Here is a 24,678-nt window from a genome sequence, read left to right as displayed (position 1 = left end):
CAGGTGCCCGGAGTCTTCCCTCCCGCCCTCCCTCCCCATCCCCACCTTTACTTCTTTACCTCTCTGGTTCCTACTTAGCCTTCCAGCCTCCAACACTCTGGGCCCCCGAGGCCGGGTGGGGAGCCTTTCCTTTGTGACCTCATTGGACCGTGTACTATCTCTATGACCACGGCATGACACGGCCGGTTCCCGGGTCAGTCTGGCCTGTTAGAAGGACACAGAGTATGTCTTTTTTATCCTTCAGTCCCCAGAGGCTGGTACAGTATAAGGCATGTTTGGAAATCTTCTGATCTTCCACTGCATTTAGAAGAAGCCAGCTCCCTCTCATGTCCCACAAGCTGTCCCCTACCTCCTCGTCCATCCCTGTCCACCACGCCCCCTCCAGCCACACAGACCCCATCTGTCCCTGGAACATGCCAAGTGCCAGTGTCCAGCCAGGACCTCTGAATTTATGGCTCCCTCTCCTGCTAGGACATTTCCTCCTTAAGTGGCTGTGTCTTTGTCACCATCAGGCCCCCAGTCAGACGTCCCCACCTCCGAGAGCCCTTCCCTGACCACCCTGCCTGGGCAGTCCCACACCACCCCCAACTCCTCTGGGTGGAGTTTATGTCATAGCACTCACTGAGGGCCCATTTCCTTGTCCACAAGATATCTGTGTCCCTGCAGAAACACAAGCTTCCGAGATCAGCCTGCTCTCTGCCGTGTCCCCAGCACCTGGGGCCACGCCCCCTGTGGAAGTGGCTGGGGGGGGGGGGCTGTGAGCACGTGTGAGCTGACGAATGCACACCGCCAAGGCCTCCGTCCCAGAGGCCACTGGGGCACAGGCCAAGATCATTAGTCTCGGCTTTTGTCCTCAGCACATACCCCTCTCCAGCTGTAGTCAGTGAAAGATACCCAGAACATCTTTCAGCAGAGGCGGAGGCCTGGCAGGAAGTTTCTCTGGGTTCCTCTTCCAGATCTGTGTGATCCCCCCACAGCCCCCTGAGCCTCAGGCTCTCCACTGTGGAGTTAGGGAGTCAGCTGTGCCTGCCTTTCTGCTGGCAAGATGAAGGGGTGGCATCTGGGAGTCCTGGGGTGGCTGGTGCGCTCGAATTCTCTTCCTGCAAGGTGCACGGTGAGTGGCTGGTGGACAGAGTTCGGGTCACCAAGGCCGCAGATCTCAGTTCACCCCGCAGAACCAGAAACCAACTTCATCTGGTGTAAGCCAACAGGAGGGTTTCTGGTAAGGACATGGGGTGTCTCCAGGAAGCCTAGGTCCTGAACCCTTGGGCCCCAGGGAGTACTGCGGCTGAGGCCTCCTGGGAGGCCCCAGGGAGCACGGAGGCTCTCTTGTGCTCTCCTCTCTGCCTCTCATGCTTCTTTATTCTCCTCTCCACATGCTGATGGACTTTCTCTACGTTCTCACCCACGTGGCAAAGCACGCTGCTCCACTCAAGAGAGGAGCCTGGCTGATCAAGGAGGCTGCTGATCAAGGAGCCCCTGGTGCCCCATCTCCCCCATCCTCTGGGCTAGTTATGGGATAAGTGCCAAGGGCACGGGTCAGGACCTCGAGGGAACGCAGGCCTCTTGGGATTAAAGGGAAGATTCTCAGATGTGAACCCAAACCAAAGAGGCAGGAATCGGGGTCCTGGTCCCAGCTCCGTCCATAGCTAGCAGTGCGACCTACGAGTCTCGTCCCTCCTTCAGTTGCCCTAGATCACCTCAGATGCCCCTTGGGGCAATAGGTGGGAGTCGTTGAAGAAGCGGGGACGGGAGCAGAACCAAGAGCACACACACATGAAAAACAGCTTAGAGCACCGCACTGGCCAAGCTCCCTAAAGTGTATCGGCGACTGTGTTCCTCCTTCCGGCTTCCAATTTTTGGCCCCTGGGCTAAATGGTGATGAAAGCTCCTTCTAGCTCTGATTTTGGCTGATTCTGCACCCTCCTGAGCCATCCTCCTCCAGGTCATGGGATGCGAGAGTCCGAAGCCCCCAGCTCCTAGCAAGAGCCTCTGGGGTGGGACCCCTTGGCACAGGTCCTACCCCCAGCAGCTGTCTTTCAAATAAGGGAATGCAAGAGTATGTTCCCTTCTTCTGCCTCTTCATGTCAAGAAAAGACCCCCCGCACAGTTATTAGAAGAGCCTTGCTTTTTCACAAGACACCAATGGGATGATATCTGTTTTAAACATAACCATTGTACGTGATTATCTGCATCAGAAATGGAAGCTGCCCGTGGTCACGTTGAGGGCTGGTTGCTTCGGGTCAGGATATCCTGACTGCTGCCACCTCTTTGACTTGGGCAGCTCACTGACTTTTCTGGGCTTTGGTTTCTTGGCCTGTCACCCCCTGGTGATCAGGGAAATACTGACATAAAGGAACTTTGGAGGCAAATAGGGAGCACTTGCAAGAAAAGGACCATCGTCAACCCATAAAATTACAAAGCAGTGGTTTATAGGTCTTCAGACCCCTGGACAGTCACGTGACAAGAACCACAGAGCAGCGATGGGCAGCCAACACTCTCTGTACCCCCTCGATGGGACACGGGAGAAAGGGTGGACATTCCGGGTCACAGGAACTGCTATATGATGGGACAACCTCGGCCTTAATGTTCATTGGTGGGGACAGGAGCAGCGAGCACAGGGAGGAGGTGGTGAGGAGAGGAAGGAGGCTCCCAGCCAGTGCAGGGGCGGGGAGGCTGGGGAAGCTTGTGGGGAGCCCCCCCCCCCGGGAGGCCAGGAGAAAGAACCGAGTCCCATAGAAAAAGGGCTGGAAAGGGTGGGCAGCCAGGTGCCACTGATGATTTTCCTTGGCTAAACGGGGTATTTTATTTAAAAAAATAATAGACTATATTTTAAAGCAGTTTTAGGTTTCTGGAAAATTAAGGAGACAGTACAGAGAGTGTCCCATATACCCCCTCCCCCTCAGTTCCCCTCTTACGGACACCTTGCATTGGTGCGGCCGTGCGTTACAATCGCAGAACCAAGGCTCGTAGGATTACGGTATTACTGACTAAAGCCCGCAGTGTACGCCAGGCCCCCTCTTTGTGATGTGCAGATGGGTTTGGACAGATGGATGGTGGTGTACCCACCATCATGGTATCACGCAGGTAACTTTACTGTCCTAAAAATGTCTTGTGCCCCACCTGTTTATTCCTCTCTCCTCCTTCCAGAACCCCTCTCGGGAAACACTAACCATTTTGCTGTCTCTAGGGTTGGCCTTTTCCAGAATGGCATAGTTCTCCACTTCTTTCTTTTCTTCCATGTGCTTTTCAGTGTTGGTACAGTGGCTAAGTATGACGTTCCCCTCCCCGACCTTACCTTCATTTTAAGACAACCTGTGACAATCAGGTGCACACACCCACCTGTTAGCCGCAGCTCTGTCTTTCTTCTTCTCCAGGTTGGATACCTGCCCCCTCCCCTTATACCCTCAGGGAAGGCCGCCCCTCCCCACTGCAGAGCTCCGGGGACTGCACTGACCCTTGTCGACTTCTAAAGACTGGTCCACACCTTTGTAAATAGCCCCTTTGTTAGACTCCCTTCAAATAACCGGGTTTGGGTGGGCTTGGGGGAGCCAAGGTCACCTGTGGGGACCCTGACTTGAGGAGCTCTTGCAGATTCTTGAGCAAAAAATGATGGGAGGGGGATGCTATGGGTTAAATTATGTCTCCCCAGAATCATATGTGGAGGTCCCAACCCCCAGTACTTCAGATTCTGACCTTATTTGGAGAGAGGGGTGTTTTAAATGTGGCCAGGATTTCTTTTAATCAGGCATGAAGACATCAGACACAGAAATGACTGTACGAAGGGAGAAGTTTAACACTCACAGATCTTGGGATGTCTGAGTGGCTCAATTAGTTAAGTGTCTGCCTTCAACTCAAGTCATGGTCCCAGGGTCCTGGGATCGAGTCCTGTATCGAGCTCCTTATTCAGCGGGGAGCCTGCTTCTCCCTCTGCCTGCCACTCCCCCTGTTGTGTGTGCTCTCTCTCTCTGTCTGACAAACAAGTAAATAAAATCTTAAAAAAAAGAAAAAGAAAAACCACTCACAGATCTCTAGAAACAGGAAGCGTGGACACCATGCAGGGCCATGCAGGGAGGCGCCGGGGATGGTCAGGGGCAGAGGGACTGATGGCAAAGTGCAGGCAAGAATCTTTATTGTGGTTTTTGCAGGAGGCAGGGGCAGGGTAGACAGGCAGGGCAGGCTTGGGGTTGGCTAGTTTGAATAATTTGGGCAAGCTGTGGGGGGGGAGGCGGTGTCCCCTAGTGTCCGGTCCCTGGCGCCATTCAGGGCAGGAGAGAGCGTTCCAGACTGCAAGTCTGACAAAAAAAGGTGGGGGTGGGGGTGGACTGGGACCGGTCAGATGGCCTGGCAAAGGTGCACTTTCAAGCTGGCTGATTACTGTGTCTAGGAAGCGGCAGACCCTGGGAGGGGCAGTCCCTCCTCAGGTGGCAAGGCCCCAAGATGTCAAAGCTAAATAAAACACAGAAAGTCAAAAACATGATTAATACAGAGATCACGGCAGCTGTGATTAGTAGAATACGGGCACGAGGGCAGGCCCTAAACCATGACGGATGTCCTTATAAAACAGGGCAGTTGGGACACAGGCCGACTGGGAGAAGGCAGAGGTCAAGGTGATGCGTTCACAGGCCAAGGAACGCCAAGGATGGCCCGCAAACCCCCAGGAGCTGGGGTTCGGTAGCCTCCAAAATGGTCCAGCCGTCAGATTTTATGATGTCAAAGCAAATTGCTCCACTGCGTCCGATTAAGGAGGGATGAGCACAGAGGTACAAATCAGGCTCTTACTTATTTGATCGGGGATTGTCCCTGCTCCCTGCCTCGAGCAGGCTCGTTCACTGAGGGTCTGGCTGTGTTCCAGGCCCTGAGCTAAGCCCCCCAGGGCAGCCCCACCCAGTGGAAAGACAAAGCGAGCTGCAAATCAACAGGTGAAATGAATTTTAATATCTTATTGAATCCAGCAGATCCAGAATGTTGTACTTGTCATTCATGAGCTCTCTTCCCATCCTGTTTGCATACCAAGTCTTCAACGTCTGGGGTGCGTTTGACACTTACAGCACAACTCAGTCCAGACTGGACACATATGAACTTGTCAGCACCGGGCCAGGGGCTACCGCAGGGGACGGCATAGCTCCAGGCCTGTTAGTATCGTCCAAGGAGGACGTTTCCAGCCAGCATCACCCCATTGGACGGGTGAGAAAGCCAAGGCACAGAGAGGCTAATGCAACTTGGTCGGGGTCACCAGCCAGAGGGAAGGTGTGACCCCGAGAGACTGGTTCTAAGATCTTAGTCACGAGCCCCTGTGCAGCTTCACAAATCTCACATCAGAAACCAGGGCGCCTTAGTGGCAAGCCCACCCTCGCGGGTCCAGAGCCTCTGCTTTGGGCTCAGAGCCAAACTTAGTGAGCTTTCCAGATTCGGAACCTGGCCTGAATCCAAAGATGCCCTGAATGTCTTCGCAGAAACCAGAGCAGACTAAACATGTGTGAAAGCAAGGTTAGCTGAAGTGTGAAGGACGTGGCCGTGATCTGGACCCAAACTCTGCTTTCTTGGAGGGAACACTCCAGAAAACTCAAGCTTAGCTTCTAGGGTGATCTAGTTTATCCCTCTTCATTTTCAGGTAGGAAACCATGGCTCAGAGAGATCGAGTGACTTGTCCAAAGTCACACAGCAAACTAGTGAAAAGCAGACAAAGGTCTAGCCCAGCGCCCGCCCCCCCCCAAGTTCCGGGCTGCAGGTGTGCCCTCATACTGTTCATCAGTCACCAGATGGAGATGTGGCACAGTGGCTGAGCACTCAGGCTTTGCATTTAGAGCCCCCACCATTTGAATCCCACTCTTCTATTTACTAGCTGTGTGAGCCTGAGCAGATCACTTAACCTCTCTGGGCTTCAGTTGTCACATGTAAAATAGAGACAAGAATATTCGTAGCTCAGCACAGCGCCTGGCACGCAGACAGCCCATAGTAAACACCAGCTGTTATTATTATTATTACTAAATCAACACCCATGTCACCTTCCCAAGGACCCAGTTCCAGAAGCTCACGCTGAGCCTCCGATATGTCTCAGTGTCGTGCTGCGGGTGCTTGGGACCAAGGGTCTGCTCCCAGGCAGGGCTCTGCCTCTGACTCCTGTGTGATCCTGGGGGCTGTGTTAGTTTCCTCTAACAGAATTACCACAAAATTAGGGCCTGAAGATCACACAGATCTATGATCTTCTAGTTCCGTAGGTCAGAAGTCCAAAACGGGTCTTGCAGGCCGAAATCGAGGTGTTTTCGTTTCTTTGGCCTTTCCCGGCTCCCCCCGTTTCCCCACCTGTGAAAGTAGAGGCTCCGATAAAGGTAAGGGCCTCTCTGCCTGCACAGATGGCTTCTAATGACGGCCCCTGCCCTCCCTCCAACCCCTGACCCTGTGGTCACGTCCAAACAGCCCACAACTCTGGCCCCAGTGACAGCGGCTGCCACAGCGCTGGGATCTACTGAAAACTGCCCGGGGAAGGGTCTGCTTCTGGGACCCCAGGTCTACTCATATCCCCTCCCCCCCGCTGCCGAAAGCATCATAAATGTAACAGAAACCCAACCTGATTCCTGACTTCCCAGGAAATTGACATTTGCTGTGTTGGTTTCAGAGACGTTTGAGGCGTAGAGAGAACGTTAGGCACTGAGAGGGACCGCCAGCGCTGGGTGACTGTCAGAAGCGTTGAAGATCGGGGCAGCCACCAGGGACTCCGAGAGAGGCAGGCCTCACATGCTGAGGGGAAAGACGGACGGGGTCCAGAGGAGAGAGGGACGGTGGCACCACTGAGCAGACACAGGGGGACACGAGGGCCCGTCTCACAACTGGGATGAAGTTGTTCCCTGGAAAGCGGCCTGGCGAAGTTCCACAAATGACCACGCTGCGAGCCCACGCCGTACTGAGGGTGCCACGGTGTCTGGAGGGAGGATGGGCTTCGGTGACAGCCAGGTCTGTCTTTGCAGCCACAGCCTCACAGACGAGCTGGCTGACGTTGGGCAAGTCATGCAGCTTCTCTGAGCCCCGGTCTCTGCGTCTAAAAAACGCCTCACACCCATATCCGTGGCAGTATTATTCACAACAGCCCAAAGCAACCCAAGGGTCCACTGATGAATAGAGAAGCAAAACATGGTCTATCCAGACAGTGGAATGTGAGTCAGCTTTAAAAAGAAGGACATTCTGGTACGCCTGGGTGGCTCTGGTTGGTTCAACGTCCAACTCTTGATTTCGGCTCAGGTCACGATCTCAGGGGTGTGAGATCAAGCCCCACAGTGGGCTCCTGGCTCAGTAGAGAGTCTGCTTGAGATTCTGTCCCCTCTCCTTCTGCCCCCCCCCCACCCAGATTAAATAAATAAATAAATAAATAAATAAATAAATAAATAAATGATAAAATCTTTAAAGCTCTGTTAAGGAGGATCAAGCGAGTTGATAATGGTAAAGTCCTCATCATAGTCCCTGGTCAATCGTAGGAGCTTCAGTAAATACTACTTCCTTATCGAATGTCATCTCAACAGTGTGGTCAGAAGGGGCTCACTTCCCATGCACACCCCTCCTCACCCCCAGCACACTCAACACATCACATTTTCCACCTGGCCAGGGGGTCCACTGTTGGAGATTTACTTGAGGCAATGAGAACTCCTGAGGACAGGTCCAGGGAGAGAGCCACGGTAGGGGTCTCTGAGTACTCCATGGAGCATGGAGCGTTGAGCACCATGAGTCCAGGAGGTACCAGACTCACGGGGCCAGTCTTAGACTTCCTTACACAGAGACACTTGCCAGAATGTTCTCTTTAACTAGATCATCGATAGTAACTAGACACAGATGCGTCTCCTTACCACTAGCAAATACCTGGTGTTGATGACTGAGGTGGCAGTGATGGTGGTGGTAGAAATGGTGGAGGTGGCTTCCTGGAGGAGATGGTGCAGACAGGACAGGTGGGGGACATCATGGTGGAGACGGTGCACATGGGACAGGTGAGGGACATCATGGTGGAGATGGTGTACATGGGACAGGTGAGGGACATCATGGTGGAGATGTGTACATGGGACAGGTGAGGGACATCATGGTGGAGATGTGTACACAGGGTAGGTGAGGGACATCATGGTGGAGATGCTGCACACGGGATGGGTAGTGGACATTGTGGTGGTGATGGTGCACATGGGACAGGTGGTGGACATCATGGTGGAGATGATGGAACTAGGACAGGTGGTGGACATCATGGTGGTGATGGTGTACCCGGGACAGGTGGTGGTGATGGTCAAGATGATGGCAGTGAGGGTGATGCTGGTGATGGTAACAGAAATGTGTGCACACCTTCCCAGATTTTCAACGCTCAGCGATCATCTCTGCTCATTTCTTGCCAGGAGGAAGGCAGGCTGGGAAAGCTGCACTGTGAGTCTGTCGATGTTCTATCCTTGTGCAGTGACTGATGTGGGTGTCCTGAGGTCCAGGGCTGCAAGTCAGGCCAGAGTGTAGGATAGCGGACACAGTGAGACCGACTGCACTGTGCTGCCCATTCTACAGAATGTGCTCTGTGGAGCCAGCACAAGGCCGGAGCCCTTGAGCTGATGCTGCAGGTGCCTCGTCCCCTGGTGGAAATCAGCTGATTATTTAATCAGACAAAGTGTCTGCGGCTGAGACAGGGAGGACAATTGGGAATTTCCCCTGATGCCGCAGCCCATATTTAATGAAAGATATGGTGGAGAACAAAGGCCAGCACTATCGGAAATTAGAGCTGGCGTTCCCAGCACCTCGCCGCCCCCTGCACTCCATGCAGGGATGCGTCCCCGAGAAGTCTTCCTCTGTGACACCGAGAGGCTGCAGCAAGGGGCCATGGGACCCGCACCTTCAGGTCCAATAAGGGGGAGACGTGGGGCAGGGCGGCACACACACATGCCTTTGGATCTAACCTTCTACGCTGCTGCGAAGTCAGGAAGCGCGGCTGGAAGTCTGGCTGCGCATCTGGAAGAACACCACACTGCTTCTGTCCTCCGGGTCTGGAGTTCTGGGAGGCTGGCAGGCGGCCCCTGGCAGGGTTTCAGCAGCCACACTGAGCCCTCCGGCTCCAGAGAGCGGGAGAGGAGATTGCTAGGAGGGTGAGCTCTGGTCAAGAGCAGTGGGACGGATGCCCGGGGGCCCCCGGAAGACCTTCGTGCTGGTCCTTCCTCCGGGGCATGGGAGGTAGGGGAGGCCTCTTCCCTGGGAGCTGTAGCTCTAGCCGTGGTTTGGGTGGAGAGGATTGGCCACACTCTCTCCCCAACCCTCCTTGACACCGGGGCCTTCTCACCCCTTGATAAGACGTCTGAAGCATTTAGTACAGGTCCTGGGCAGGCAGTTCACGGAAGAACCACTCCGAATGGTCCATGAGCCCATGATACACCATTTAGCTCTATTCATAACCAGAGAAATGCAAATTAAATCAGCAATTACACTCTTTTATGGCTAATGAGCTCGGCAAAGATGAAAGAGTGACAAAATCCATTGCTGGCACAAGTGCAGGCACAGTCTTCAACTTGTGGGAATGCATCGTGGGGGGATCATTAAGAATGTGTATATAGATGCCCATAGTGGCCTTGCTTCTAATAAGGAAAAGACTGGAAGCACCCTGGGATTGCAGAAGTAACTCATGGCTCATCTACACAATACAGGGCCTGTAACCATTACAAATGATGTTTGGTGGGGGGCACCTGGGTGGCTCAGTCGGCTAAGCGTCTGACTCTTGATCTCAGCTCAGGTCTCGATCTCAGGGTCGTGAGTTCGAGTTCCGCCTCGGGCTCTGCGCTGGGTGTGTAGCCTGCTTAAAAATAAATCAATCGGTAAACAAGGGACATTTGGCGATGACGCTGGTCGGATGGAAGGATGTTCCCGGTATGCTTACCCAACAGAGTGGCAGACTGAATTTCTACTTGGTCCATTTCTGTACACAGACATGCAGAAGAAATCTAGAAAGGTGTAAGCCAGTGTGTTAAGTATGTATTTATAGGTCCTTTTATCCTCCTTCTTATTATTTCTGTTCTTTCAGTGTATACTTGGGCTTTGCCTAAGTGGAGTTGGGAAAACAGAAATATATTTTTAATGACAAAAGTGCTTAGAAGAGCCTGTCGTTGATATGGATTAGGCAGGTCCTGGTGCCGGGGCCGGGGATGGGGGGCGGGTGGCAGAGACTGGCTCAGAGGGGAGGGCCCCGGAGATCCTCTGGCTGCAGGCCTGTTTGTTGGCAAGGGGCAAGAGATTAATCTCAATCTACCATCCGCTGTGTCACCATCTATTTCAGGAGAGTGGCAGCTCTTCACCCTCTGCAGCTCAGGTGTCAGCTGCTGGGGAGAAGTCATCAGTCAAGGGGACAGAGCAGCAGCGGGTGGGGGGTCGAGCCATCCTGCAGGAGGAAGGAGGACTGAATGGGCTGTGGCCACCGTCGTGGTCAAGCCACTCAAGGTTCCGTTTACCAGGACAGAGAGACTGTGGCCCAGTGTCAGTCACATGCTGACCCCCTGGCCAGGGGAGGGCCATGCATTTTCAAGAGGTACCCAAGAAGTGGAAGTTGATGGCCCAAAATGCAATCTGGGGGCAGCCTCCAAATTAGGAGTCAGGGAGGACGAGAGGCCAAGGGGCAGCAGCTGACTGTCACCCGTAAGACACTCAGAGTGGGTTGACTTGTGTCCCCCCAAGAGATATGGCCAAGTCCCAGAGCCTGCAACCTGTGAGCAGGACCTTATTTGCAAAAAGAGTCTTTGCCGATGTAACTAAGGATCTCAAGATGAGCTCATCCTGGATTTCGGATGGGCCTAAATCCAATGGCAGGTGTGTTTTTATAAGAGGGAGATTTGTCAGAGGCAGAGGGTGGGGTGACACTGCCATAAACCAAAGAACCTTTGGAGCCACGAGAGCCGGAGGAGGCCGGGACGTATTCCCCCCTCGAGCCTTCGGAGGGAGCCCGGCCCTCCCCATACTTCAGTTCCAGGTTCTGGCCTCCAGAACTGTGAGGGAATAAACTTGCTTGAAGCCACCCAGTGTGCGGTAATGAGTTAGGGCAGCCCCAGGAAAGGAATACAACACCCAGACCCTTGAGCGTGAACTTGGGTGTTCTTTCCCCCAAGTCCCGTGGGCGGGGACCGTCACTGGAGGTAGCACGGGTTCCAAATTGGGTTTGCACGTTTACTGTGCGGCCTTGGCGTAATGATACGACCCACTGGGGCTTTGTATCCCCTGTGGTAACTTGTGCAAGCATTTTTAAGGCAATAAGGGAGGGTAATGGCTAACCGCAAGGGTCTGGAGTCAGACTGCCTGACGCCGAATCCTGGCTCTACCATTTCTTTGCTGGATAACCTTAGGCAAATAACACAGCAGTTTGGTTTCCTTACCTGCGAACCGGAGTCCCCATAGTACTTGCCCCAGAGTTTGCTTTGTGGATTAAAGCAGTGTAGACAGTTGTAGAGTGCTTAGAAGGTCACCTGCGTGTGGTAAGACTCCAGGGGGGGTTAGCTGATGTGCCCCCACTATTTGTGGGGGGCTCTTTGTTCCCATGCCATCTGAGAATTTCCACCCCTCAAGAGGGAAAAGCACGGGAGAAACACATAGAGCTTCTCTCTCCCAGCAGGGAGTGGAGAGTTATCTGCTGATGAATTTGGGGAAAAGGACTTTTGTCCAGCACCATTGGGCATTAGGAGGGATGGCCTATCTGTCAGGGGAGATGGTTTAGGAAGCTCTTTGTGGCTGCAATGCTAAGTCATTCTCCCATCCTATCTTTCATTCAAAAATATATTTTGAAAGTTCTAGGTACTGGGAATACAGCCGGGAACAAAACCAGAAGCCTGACCTCACAGAGTCGACACTGGAGTGGGGGAGGGGGAGGGAAGCAGAAAATAAATACATATATAGGTAATATGTCAGGTAGTGCTGAGTGCTCTCGAGAAAAATAAAGCCAGGCGGGGGGATGGAGAATGATGGTGGGGGTGAGGAGAGCATCTCCGACAGGTGACATCTGAGCAGGGGCCCTAAGAACGTGAAGGAGTGAGCCAGGTAGAGGGAGCAGGTGCAAAGGCCCTGAGGTAGGCCTGTGCTTGGGGTGTTGGAGGAATGGCAAGCAAGGTGGAGTGAGAGGTTCGGGGGGATGGCAGGAAGGATCGTGGGTTTCACTTTGAGAAAGATAAAGAGGCTTGGGAGGGAGGAGTGTTGAGCCGAAGAATGATGGGATGCAAGTTTTTCTGTAAAAGACCCACTGTGGCTGCCGAAGGGAGGACTGGGGCGGCGTGCAGAGCAGAAGCAGGAGGGCCGCGCCAAGTCTCCCGCGGTAATGAAGCTGATCTTCTGCTCTCCTTCCTCGGGATTCCATGTCTCTCGTTCATTCAGTTCTACATTCTCGGCGGGAATCGTGTCCTCTGCCGAACCCCACATCTGTAATAAGTAGGAGGAGCTCGCATCTTGGATGCACTTCATTGAAGAAGGGCGAAAAGTCATAAAAATTGGTAGCTCCTGACATTTTTGCCACTAAGAACCTTTTAGGTTAATGTTTCCAGAATATAGCTTTGAAAGATGTTGTCCACCGCACAAACTGCATGTTTGACTCACAGCCCCTGAGGCCTCATCACAGTCAAGTTTCTGAAAGACCCACAGCCCACCGTCAGGACCCTGGCTGGGCATCACAGGCTGGGACCCTTCCCACCTAGACTTTTCTGACTTGTTCTGGATTTTCTCGGTTTTTGTGATATTCCCGTAGTGTGTGCCAGGCTCCAAGGTGGGAGCTGTGGGTGCAGACATGGTAGGCACAGCCCCCCACCCTGTGGAGTATGGGGGTTGTGGATTATGATGTATGGGGGTTCAGGAAGGAGAAGCCTGACTCAGGGGAAGGTGGAACATAGGTAGCATTCAGGGCAGGCTTCCCGTAGGAGGTGTTTCTTGAGTTTTGAACAAGAATTGGCAAACCTCCTTGAAAGGGCCAGATGGCAAATCTTTCAGGCCTTGTAAACTACTCAAATCTGCCATTGCAGCACAAAAGCAGCCTGAGACAGCGCGGAAACCAATGGGCCTGGCCGTGTTGCCTATGACTTGACTTCTGAAAACATGGGAGGAGCGGAGAAGGGGGGTGTGGCCCTGGAGCTGTCCTTCCCAGACCTCAGCTCTTGAGGAGTAAGGAAGCGACCCTCGACCCCCGGGCACTCGTTCCAGGTGAAACGGGAAGTACGGAATGTAGACGGTGCCCCCCAAGCGGCCCCGGATCTGGGGTCATCTGTCCAGGCACCCACAGGCCCTTCGCAAAGGGAGGGCTGTGAGGGCGGCGTGCTGAGTGGTTCTTAAGGCTCAACGTATTTACCCCTTTCCATCTTATTCTGCCCTTCTTAACTTTAATGGCGTACAAAAGCTCCTCTTACAATATGATGGTGATGATAGTGATGGGGGTGATGATGCTTTGGATGTCCTTACGGGCAAAATTATAAGCTGTGGTCCTCTGTCCGTCTCTCTGTTTCTTTTCTTTCTTCCTTTCTTTCTTCCTTCCTCCTTCTTTCCTCCTTCCTTCTCTTTCTTTCTTTCTTTCTTTCTTTCTTTCTTTCCTTCTTTCTCTCTCTCTCTCTCTCTCTTTTTTACCGGCATATAACATCCAAAAGCCTGAGGACCACAGCTGTGGACTGTAGGCTCTCAAGAGATCTTCGTCATGAGCAGAGGGCCTTGGCCTCCGCCTCTGGCCATGCCCTTCACTCCCGGCTGCCCGGGACACGGGACGGGCAGAAGCCGCCCCCTCAGGTGCTTGCACAGGAGCCAGGCGGGGGACGGGGACTGAAGAGGCTCACGACATGTGTCCTGTCTCATTACAGCAGTCTGACACTTGTGTCCGTGTGACAATGCTGCTTCCTTTCCTGATTTAAATGGGATTTTTTAGATTCTTTAAAGACTACCACCATCGCATTGACCAAAAAAACCCCCCATTTTTTTTTTAATGTCTTAATCCAAATTCTCAGTTCCTGGCCGTGACTCTCTGGTGACTCGACACACAGCCCACCAGAAATCCACCAGGGACGGTCCTTTGGGAAGATGCCGTAGCTGGGGGGCGCTATCCTAGTCCTGGAGGAACGTCTAACGCCCACCCACGCTTTCAGATTCCACCTGTGCCTCTTGCCTGCAAGGCCTTTCTCACTCCACCCGAATAATCCTTCAAACTCAAAGCTACTCATTCACTCCATAAATACTGATGAGAACGTACTAGAGCTTCTAGACACCCTGTCTCGTCGTTCTCTCAATTTGTGAAGCCCTACACACCCCCAGCTGGATATGACCTTCCTTTCCGGTGGCTTCATAGACTTTAGTTTGGGTTCCTCTGCTGGGTTAGAAATGTCCTGGGGCCAGGGATGTCACTTTCTTTGGTGCGACAGACAACATGGGCAGACGGAAGAAACATGGGCTTCGGGGTAAAACAGACCAAGTTGAGTGTGGCTTGAATTCCGGCTTTACCGTTTAATAATATGCGAATTGTCAAAGATTTCTGAGGCCCGTTTCCTCAGCCTTGAGTTGAGCCTAGTGCCGCTCGCCTCCCAGATGCAGCAAGTGGTAAGTGATGTGTGCTGAGGGGCTCTCTGCATCAGAGCACAGCAGGTGCTCGGGACCTGGTCCCCACACGGCACGCCCACCCTTCCTGCTTTAGGGGATGGGTGAGGGCTCAGGACGTTGTAGGTGAATTACACTGAATTGGGAGATAGATAGGCATATTCTTTCTTTTCGGAAGTCCGCCCAGTCTATCTCCTCTGGGCTTTTCCAGGCCTGCTCTCCACCCGGTGTTGAATCGCTAGGGACTAACCCTTTGCAATGTGGCTGCTAACCCCTGATGACATGTCACATGCCAGTGTTTTAGGAGATGAGAGTCTTTATTTAAAAAGAAGGAGCGGGCCAACGAGCACATGAAAAGATGCCCAAGCCCTAGTCATGTGAGAAATGCAAGTCAAAATCACAAAACCCACAACAAATGAGATACTACTTTACACCCCTTAGGATGGGCCTTCTTTTTATTTTCTTAATGTGACATAATAAGTGTGGGCAAAGATGTGGAGAGGTTGGAACCCTTGTGCTTTGCTGGCAGGAACATAAAATGGGGTGCCGCCACTGTGGAACACAGTATGGAGGTCCCTCAAAAAGTTAAACATAGAATCACCATATGACCGAGCATTTCCACTTCTGGGTACATTTCCCCAAGAACTGCCAGATTTCAACAGATACTTCCATGCCAATGTTTACAGCAGAAGTATTTACAATAGCCACAAGGTGAAAACAACCCAGTGTTCCATCAACAGACAAAAGGAGAAATAAAATGTGGCGTATCCACGCAATGGAATATCATTCAGCTTAAAAAAGAGGGAAATTTTGATACGTGCTACAGCCATGGAGGGACCTTAAACACATTCTGCTTGGTGAAATAAGCCAGCCATAAAACGACACAGATTGTATGGTTAAGCCCCTCCGAGTAGGCAAGTTCATAGAGACAGAAAGTAGGACAGCAGTTAGCAGGGGCTGGGAACGGAGGAAAGGGTACAGAGTTTAAGGGATGAGAACGTTCTGGAAATGGTAGTGGTGATTATTGTACAACATTGTTAACTATACTTCATGCCATCAAATTGCACACTTAGAAACAGTTCAAACAGTAAGTTTTATGTCCTGTATGTTTTGCCACAATAAAAAGTACACGGAGGAGGGCCGCCTGGGTGGCTCAGTCGGTTGAGCGTCTGACTCCCGATTTTAGCTCCGGTCATGATCTCGGGGTCAAGAGATCGAGCCCTGCATCAGGCTCCTCGCTCACTGGGGAGTCTGCTTGAGGATTCTCTCTCTCGCTCTCCTGCAGCCCCCTCCCCTGCGTGCTTTCTTTCTTTCTTTTTCTTTCTTTCTCTAAAATAAATAAATCAATTAAAAAAAAAAAAAAAGGACACAGAGGAAGAAAGAGAAGGAGAGAGGGAGAGGAGGAGGCGATTGGAGGGCAGAGGGAGGAGAAGCAGGAGGAGGAGAAGCCACCACTCCCTCCGAAGTCAGAGAACGATTCTCGATTCTCGACACGTAAATAGTCCCATTTTCCTCACTGCTAAGTCCTGCTCTTGCTCCGAGCTCTTTCTGCCTCCCCTCGGGTATTCTGAGCAAGTAGAGGAAAAAAGACAATTTCTTCTGAATTTCACCTCAGACCCATACCATTAAAAAACGTCTCTCGGGGCACCTGGGTGGCGCAGTCGTTAAGGTCTGCCTTCGGCTCAGGGCATGATCCCGGCGTTATGGGATCGAGCCCCGCATCAGGCTCCTCTGCTATGAGCCTGCTTCTTCCTCTCCCACTCCCCCTGCTTGTGTTCCCTCTCTCGCTGGCTGTCTCTCTGTCAAATAAATAAAATCTTTATTAAAAAAAACAACAAAAAAGTCCCTCTTGCTGCTGCGGAAAGGCATGGAGAGCCCTGGGACGGCAGATTTTCGACAGCCTGGATGTTGAGGCAGACGTTATCCAAGTGCGCCTATGAGGGTGTCTTTGGATGAGATAAGCATTTGAATCCGTAGACTGGGTGAAGCCGAGTGCCCTCCCCAATGTTGGTGGGCCTCATCTAATCAGTTGATTAGAACAAATCAAAACTGACCCTCCTGTGAGTAAGGGGGAGCTCCTCCTGCCTGACGGCCTTGAGCTGGAACATCAGTTCTTGCCTTCGGACTTGAACGGAAACATTGGCTCTTCCTGGGTGTTGAGGCTGCCAATATTCAGCCTGGAAGTACCCCATCAGCTCTCGGGGTCACCAGCTTACTGGCTGCGGACCTGGGGACTTGTCACCCTCCGTCATCATGTGAGCCGATTCCTTATGATACAGCTCTTTACACACACACACACACACACGCACACACACACACACACGCACACACACACCCTATTGGTTGTGTCTCTGGAGAACCCTGACTGATGCAGGCAGGCTCCTCAGATATCTGGAGTCAGGTGTGGGCACATTTTGAAACCTTGAAAACCTGAATAAAACGAACGCTGTGTTTTCAAGCACGAAGGTGGCCAGGGGCCACGGTGAGAGTTTACAGATGTCCCCTTAGGTCATGCTCACAACACCATCACCAGGGTGGGGGGGGTGGTTACCAAGACTCACACGTGGGTGTCCCTCCATGTCTACATTCGGAGTCCTGCTCCTGACAAGGAAGACCTTTCTGGTCCGTCTGGGTCAGGGCTGGGCACAGGAGGTTGCTGGAGAGTTCTAGAGCATCTCTTTAAAAGACAGTCTGCCTGAAAGGAACTCCTTGTGAGGTCCTGGGTGAGGCTGGGCAGCCCTGGGAGAGCAGGTGGGCCAGGGTGGTGGTCAGAGTGTGGACTTGAGCCAGGCTGGCTGGGATCACTCTCAGTTCTGTCGTTCCCCGGCTGTGTGGCCTTGGGCAAGTCACTTGATATCTCTGTGCCGCAGTTGGATCATCCATAAAACGGGGAGAGTTATAGCAGGCTCCTCATGGGGTTGGCGTGAGGATCAAGTAACTTCACGTGCATAAAGCCCGAAGAGCAGCGCCCAGCGGACTCAAAATGCTGTATCAGTATTGGCTTTTGTTTACTGTTCTTAGCTCCGACAGCTGAAGAGATGGGGGTCAGGAAAGGAAGGGGAACATTCCAAATCAAGGAGGGACTCCTGGGGACCCCCTCCCTCCCCTCATGTGCCCTTGACCCCCCACCTTTCCACTGGCCCTGCGCTGGTACCCCTCCTGTTAGACGGAAGGTCCTGAGGCCAGAACTGTGTCTTTCTCTTCTTCCTTCCTTCCCGTCCTCCTTCCTGCCTCTGTTTCCTTTTTTGTGTCCTTCACAGCCTCTAGCATAACACCTCACCTGTTGTGTTTAATGCACGAATCAAAGAAAGCCACTTAATAGCTAAGCTCTGTCACAGACAGTAGCCCCGCCCTGGAGGGTAACTCACTTTGCCGGGCACTTCCCCCTGCAGTTCTCAACCAGAAGGACTTTATTCTCCTCTTGCAGGGGCCACGTGGCACTGTTGGGAGACATTCGTGATCGTACTACTGGGAGCAGGAATGCTGGTAAACACCCTGCCCCACACAGGACTGCCCTCCCACAACACTCAACTGACACAAAACATCAGTAGTGCCAAGCGTGAGAAACTCAGGTCTAGAGTAAGATCGTGCAGCAGAGACGAGATACCCAAAGCCAGATCACCCTGACTCCGGAGTTCTGCAGCCAGCCTGGGACGCGTCTCCAGAGCCCTCCGGCGATCCCTGTCCCCTCTGCTGAGCCTTGTCTGCCCGGCTGACACTCTGTCTGACTCTTCTTATCCCCCGCTCTGGGAGGAGGGGGACACGATTCAGTCCGTAACAGGGTTGGTGGTAGAGGTGGGGCCTCTGTTCTTGATATTCATCTGGAGACCCTGGCGAGACAGGGTATCTCATCGTGCTAGTTCCATCCAGCGTGGTTCCAGAGTCTCCCACTCCTGGTGGGCTTGTGTGTGATGTTTTGCAAACAAGCCTGTTCCTTCTAGCCACAGAGAAATGTGAGATGACATTCTCTAAAGGTGTCACTTTGTAAAAATGCCAAGCCTAATCTCCAGGCGCAGAGACCATCATGGAAATCGGAATTGACTCAAGGAGTCTTGGCAGGCAAAGGCTGGGTTTAAAGGGCAGGCTCTGTGGGCTTGCGCTGTTGGCGTTGTGGTTGTTTGCCAGTGAATACAGCTTATTGAAGACAAGAACTGCTAGAAAGTTTCCCTAGGCAATAGTAGTGACTTGGTACAGGTTTGAAGATTGCAAATATTATCTTGGAATTAGAAACAGCCTGGACTTCACTGGAGTCCTTCTTGTTTATGTTCGTAACATCTGCCGCTGTTCAGAGAAGGGAGGTCAAATGATTTGTCCACTTTCCATTGAAGAAAACAAGGGAATCCCAAGGGAACGCCAATGTAACTCTGTCTTCAAGTTCTCCTAATTCTGTTGAGATGCATTTTTTTTAAAGATTTTATTTATTCGACAGAGAGAGAAACAGCCAGCGAGAGAGGGAACACAAGCAAGGGGCAGAGGGAGAGGAAGAAGCGGGCTCCCAGCGGAGCAGGGAGCCTGATGCGGGGCTCAATCCCAGGACCCTGGGATCAGGCCCTGGGCCGAAGGCAGATGCTTAATGACTGAGCCACCCAGGCACCCCTGTTTAGATGCATTGAAAATGCTCCTTAGTAGTCAACGGAAGTTGGGGTTCTTTAAGAGAAAGAAAGTCAAAAACGAGTCCAGCATAAACTGGAGAAGCATGCAGAGCTCTTGTCCAGCTCATTCCCTGGGTATTCGGGTGGGCACAGGATCAGGGAGAGGAGGGACTGTAAGTCTGGTTGCCGTGGCAATGGCTCCCACGGGGAGGAGAGCATCAGTGGGTCGGCTGTACGCTACGTAAAAGATGGGCCAGGACAGAAGGAAGGCGGAAGCCTCTGTGTCTGAGCTGGAGAAGGAAAGGTACACAAATAAAGACCCTCAGATAATTCTGGAGATGGATTGAGGGCCAGCTCTTTGAAACCTGGAAGCCCTGAAAAAGAGAGCAATTGCAGGTTTTCCTGAAAGTTCCAAGGAAGCCAAAGGTAAGCAGATTGTAGGCAGCTGAGCTTCATGTCAAAATGGTGTCCTCACATTTCTGGGAACCTGTGGAACTGAAGGCGAGCTATGTAAACCCGCTAGGGTTCGGCGTTCTCATCCATAAAATGGGCACGCTAATACTGCCTACCTCATAAAGCTGTGGCGAGAATTAAGAGTTGGCATGTTTGTAGCACTTGGAATAGTTTGCCCATACTGAGGGCAATAGGCGTGCTAGTTTCTACCGCTTTATTTTTCTCTCCTCTTCCAGATCAGAACAGAAGATCTGATTTCTTTATGCATTTTAAGATTACACATTTTCTTACATCTGAAGTATGTGTATACAGTTCATACTGTGTATCGGTCAGAGTGCGTGGATTACACTTCGTAACAAACAGCCTTTGGTGGCTGACTGCTCACACAAGTCTGTCTTTTGTTCATGTCCAGTGAGGTTTTGTATTCATTTCCTTGGGCCACCACGACAAAATACCACAGGCTAGGGACTCCGATAACAGACATTGATTTTCTCACAGTTCCGAAGGCTGGAAGTCCCAGATCAAGGTGCCAGCAGGGTCCGTTTCTGGTGGGTTCCCTCTTCCTGGCTTGTAGATGGCCACCTTCTCCTGGAGTCCTCACATGGCCTTACCTCTGTGCACATGCAGAGAGAGAGAGAAAGAGCTCTGGGTTGTTTCTTCCTCATCTTAGGAAGACACCAGTCCTGTGAGATTAGGGCCCAGAAGGGTGTGACACCCTTCTGACCTCATTGAACTTAATTATCCCCCTATTGTTATCTCTAATTATTGTCACACTGGGGGTTAGGTCTTCAGCATATAAACGTGGGAGGAGGGGGACACGATTCAGTCCGTAACAGGGTTGGTGGTAGAGCTGGGGCCTCTGTTCTTGATATTCATCTGGAGACCCTGGCGAGTCTGGGGGTTCATCTCAACCCGTGTGCCCGTCTCCCACCTCAGCTCATACTAAATGCCCCTTTGCCCCCTCAGCTTCCCTGGCTACATGATGTTCTCTGAACACTGAGCTCTTTGCCAACTTCCTGTCTCCCCTGCCTCGACTGTTCTTCCGTGACTGATTCTGTCTTGTTCTTTAGATCTTTGCTGAAACATCAGCTCCTGAACACCCCATCTAAAAACAGCCCTCTTTCCCAGACACTCCTCATTTTACCCTAGGGTGTCATCTTCGCACGTATGTATATCTCTTTTTTAAAGATTTATTAATTTGAGAGAAAGCGAGAGCACATGTGTGATGGGGGAAGGGCAGAGAGGGAGGGAGAGAAGCAGACTCCCCACCGAGTGTGGAGCCCGACGAGGGGCTCGATCTCACGACCCTGAGACCATGATCTGAGCTGAAATCAAGAGTCAGATGCTTAACCAGCTGAGCCACTCAAGCGCCCCAACATTTAAGTATTTTTCTTGATCTACTCAGTAATTGTCTACACCTAAGCTGCACTGGAGCAAGAACTTTGTTGTGCTCACCGCTGTATCCCCAGGGCCTAGCAGGTAGTGGATGCTCGATACACATGTGTTTGAGGCACGAACGCGTGTCTGTCTTCTAGAATTTACACTCTCTGACATTAGGGGCCTTTCTTGCCTTGTTTGTCACCAGTCCCTTGGCACAGGATAAAACCTCTGTAAATGTGTGTTGAATGAATAAATGAGTGTCTGGAAAACCACAGACTCAGATTTTCTGGACAGGAGGGGGTGAAACTTCTTTTTAAATCAGCCACTCTTCAAGTGAGATCTCAAAGGGACCCTCAGTATATAAAACAGAGCTCACCAGGGCTCCTCTGGGCACGGTCGGAGTGAGTGTCCCAGAAGCTCGCCAACTCCCCGGGGAGCCTGCACTTTCAAACTCTCTTCAGGTGATTCTGAAGCTCACGGAAGCGTCACAGAAGCTTCGGTAACTGCTGTTCGAAGGCCACCTTCACATAGGGCCTATTTCCCCCACTCCCATTGAGGGAAACCCCCTCCAGAGTAGTGGACTTACTCCAGGGCCGTGCTAACCCTCTGTTCACTTTTGCCCTAAGGACAAGGACAAGGAGGAAGGCATCTAGCTCAGGAGGTGGCACTCCAAGCTGAAGCGTATGGCATCCGTGGGCGCTGCCCCCGCCCCCTTGCCTCAGCCGCCCTCGGCCCACCCTCCCCCAATCCCGGGTGGTACCCAGGTCTGGATCAAGGTCTGCAGAGGCCCTGGCCCTGAATCTCTTCTTGCATCACCACCAGAGTGGTTCAGAACGCAGAGTTCCACACCTGGAGCAGGCAAGGGAGACCAAGGCACTCTGATTTCCCTGTGCGGATTGCTCTGGGGCTTTTACAAAAGCGTAAATTCCATTATAATCAGCTCCCCCCCCCCCCCCTTTCGCTCTGGGCACTGCTCCTGCTCCGCACTTTGCAGGCACCCGCGCTGTCGCGCTGTCCTGCGTCCTGCAGACCTCTCTCTCTCACCCCGCCTGCCTTCTCCACAGGCCGCGAGGAGATCCAGTGCTCCCTGCCCCTGGGCAACAGGAGGGTATTCCTGCGCGAGCTGTCCGAGGCCAGCTTCAGCGAGTGCAGGTTCAGCCTGTCGCTCACGGACCTGTTCATCATCATCTTCTCGGGCGTGGCTGTGTCCATCGCTGCCATCATCTCCAGCTTCTTCCTGGCCACCGTGGTGCAGTGCTTCCAGAGGTGCGCGCCCAACAAGGACACGGAAGACGAGGACGAGGATGAGGACGACTGAGCCGCCCCCTCCCTTCCTGGCTTGCCAGAGCCCAGGCCGGGCTCCCCTCCACGCGGAGAGGGAAGAGGGGAAGCGGGAAGCGGGAAGGAGTCAACCTGCAGCTCCCAGAACAGCACCCGTCCCCGGGGCCGCTGTGCACCTGGCCCGCCCCTGGCCAGGCCCCCTGGGCGCCAGCTGGGACCTGCACCTGGCGCGCGTCGTGGGCCACGCCCCTGGGCACCCACTGGGTCTTCCCATCTCAGAGTTTAGAACCTGCGGGGGCCGGAGGAGCCCAGGAGGGATTCTGGGGGGCCGGGGGCCCTGCCTCCCTGTCTGAGGTGCGAGAATGGGGGAGGAGACACCCCGTCAGGCTTCCCCGCTGATGGCTGAACCCCAAGCCAGGGGGTGCGGACACTTGTAGCTCCCACCGCCCAGCTGGTTTGTGCACCTGTTCTCTGGCCTGGACTGGGGGACGGAGGAGCGGCCTCCTCCTTCCTGGATGCGGCAGCTCAGATGGGGACCCCCATGCAGGGTCCTGTCCCTGGAGCGGGCTTCTCCTGCTGTAATGGGCTTCAGCAGCCTCGGGAGGTTGGCGGAAGCGGCACCGAGGGAAAAGCTCCGGCCGGCCGAAAGGTGTTTGTTGCTGTATTTTGATGAGTAGGTGAGGAAGACTTTCCTGGCAGAACTCACACCCTCATCCTCAGCCTCAGAGGAAGCAGCTCGTAGAAGGGCGGTGGGTCCATGTGCCCCGTCACTCTGCCCCCTGAAATACAGCCAGTTGTCCCTCTTCCCCAGCCCCCTCCCTGGTCCCCCGACTTCGAGTCCCTCCTCAGCCAGCTAATGCCTGGCCGGTCTCTGTGCTGGCACCCAGCCGGACTTATCTCCAGAACTTGCAACAAACTGTCCTCGAGGCCAGGATTCAAAAAAGCAGGTTGCATTGGACCAACAAAATGTTAAAAACAAAACAAAACAAAAAAAACCCAAACCTGGGACATGCCTCTGAGAACCCTCCTTCCCTCAGTGGCCTTCGGGTGTGTGTGTGACATTTCTTGGGAGCACAGGTTGTGACAGGCCCCACTTTCCTGGATGTGCAAGACTGCACTTTCTGGCAGAGATAACACGAAACCATGTCACACGCCCGGCAAGTTGATACCAGGTGACAGTGTTCACAGCATCAGACCCTGCTGGGGACCGAGACGTAGACGGGGCGCAAGAGAAGCCCCTGGGGTGTTTCTGGGAAATGCCTCTCCATTGTTTCTCACAATATATTCCTTCTGTGTCCTTCTTCCATTGCTCCCTGCCATCACTGCCGTCACAAATACAGACTGAGGACTGGTGAAGGGCCAGGCACTGGGCCGGGCAGGGCAGGGGTGCGTTGAGTAAGAAAACAGGGCCCTGGCTCGCTTGGCCTCAGTTCTTATGGGGGGAACACCAAACACACAAGGAGACAGAACTGTAGTTGCAGGTAGTGATAAGCACCGTGAAAGACGTAAATGATTAGATCCTGCGAACGAGTAACGGGGAGAAGCTACTCGAGAAAGGATAGTTGTGTGTATGGGTCAGGGCTCTCCAGAGAAACAACGCACAGGAGACATGCATTCTACGTATCTGTTACGTCCGTCCATCCATCCATCCATCTAGATTATAAGGGATTGCCTCACATGAGTACGGAAGTTGGCAAGTCCCACTGTGTGCAAGTTGGCCAGCTGGAGACCCGAGGACAGCCAGGGGTGTGGCTCTACTCTGAGTCCTAAGGCTGAGAACCAAGACAGCCGCTAGTCTAAGTTCCTGACGGAGGGCAGGAGAAGACTCAGCTCAGGCAGCCGGACAGAGAAAGGTGGGGGAGTAATTCTCCCTTCCGTCACCTTCTTACTGTATTCAGACCCCCGACAGATTGGATGCTGCCCACCCACCCCGGGGACGACACTCTGCTTCACTCAGGGCACAGATTATCATCTGTTCTCATCCAGAGACACCCTTACGGTCACACCCGGAAATAACATTTAACCACTTATTTGGGCACCCTGGACCCTGGCAAGTTGATGCATAAAATTAACCATCATATCGGGAAAGGCCTCAGCGGGTGGCTTCAAGCCAAATCCTGCCTCCTTCTCTCCCTCCCTCTTTTCCTCTCCTTCTACTGTCTTTCTCTACCCTTCTTCTGCCTTCACCCCTTCTGGCCCCCATCATGGTCGGCTCCAGGGGAGGGGACCCCTAGCTCAGGGAGCTGTCTTGTCACAGAGTCGCTGGGTAGGTGGGGGGGTGGGCAGGGCTTTGCCACACTCTGTGGCCCCTCAGCACCGGAGGGAGCCACCTTTGGGGCCTCCCCGTCAGGGCAGGTACCGATTCCCCTGAGAAAAGAGCATGGGCCGCCTAAAGTGGGCATCATGAACTGTGTGAATGCCAGGCCTGAGGCTC

At 53.0% G+C, this 24,678-nt stretch overlaps 1 protein-coding gene across 1 annotated transcript in view; it reads left to right on the top strand.

Annotated features, from left to right (window-relative positions):
* The window catches only part of LRRC38 (leucine rich repeat containing 38), a 29,715-nt gene extending 7,227 nt beyond the window's left edge, over positions 1 to 22,488 (top strand). Inside the window, exon 2 of the mRNA XM_008694929.2 lies at positions 22,028 to 22,488. Coding sequence (XP_008693151.2) covers positions 22,028 to 22,281 — 254 coding nt within the window. The 3' untranslated portion in view covers positions 22,282 to 22,488. The remainder of the gene's footprint in view (positions 1 to 22,027) is intronic.
* Positions 22,489 to 24,678: the final 2,190 nt, after the last annotated feature.

The sequence above is a fragment of the Ursus maritimus genome, unplaced genomic scaffold (genome assembly GCF_017311325.1).
Source record: "Ursus maritimus isolate PB19 unplaced genomic scaffold, ASM1731132v1 scaffold_32, whole genome shotgun sequence".
Taxonomy (NCBI): Eukaryota; Metazoa; Chordata; class Mammalia; order Carnivora; family Ursidae; genus Ursus; species Ursus maritimus.
This window is presented reverse-complemented; position numbering and strand designations above follow the sequence as displayed.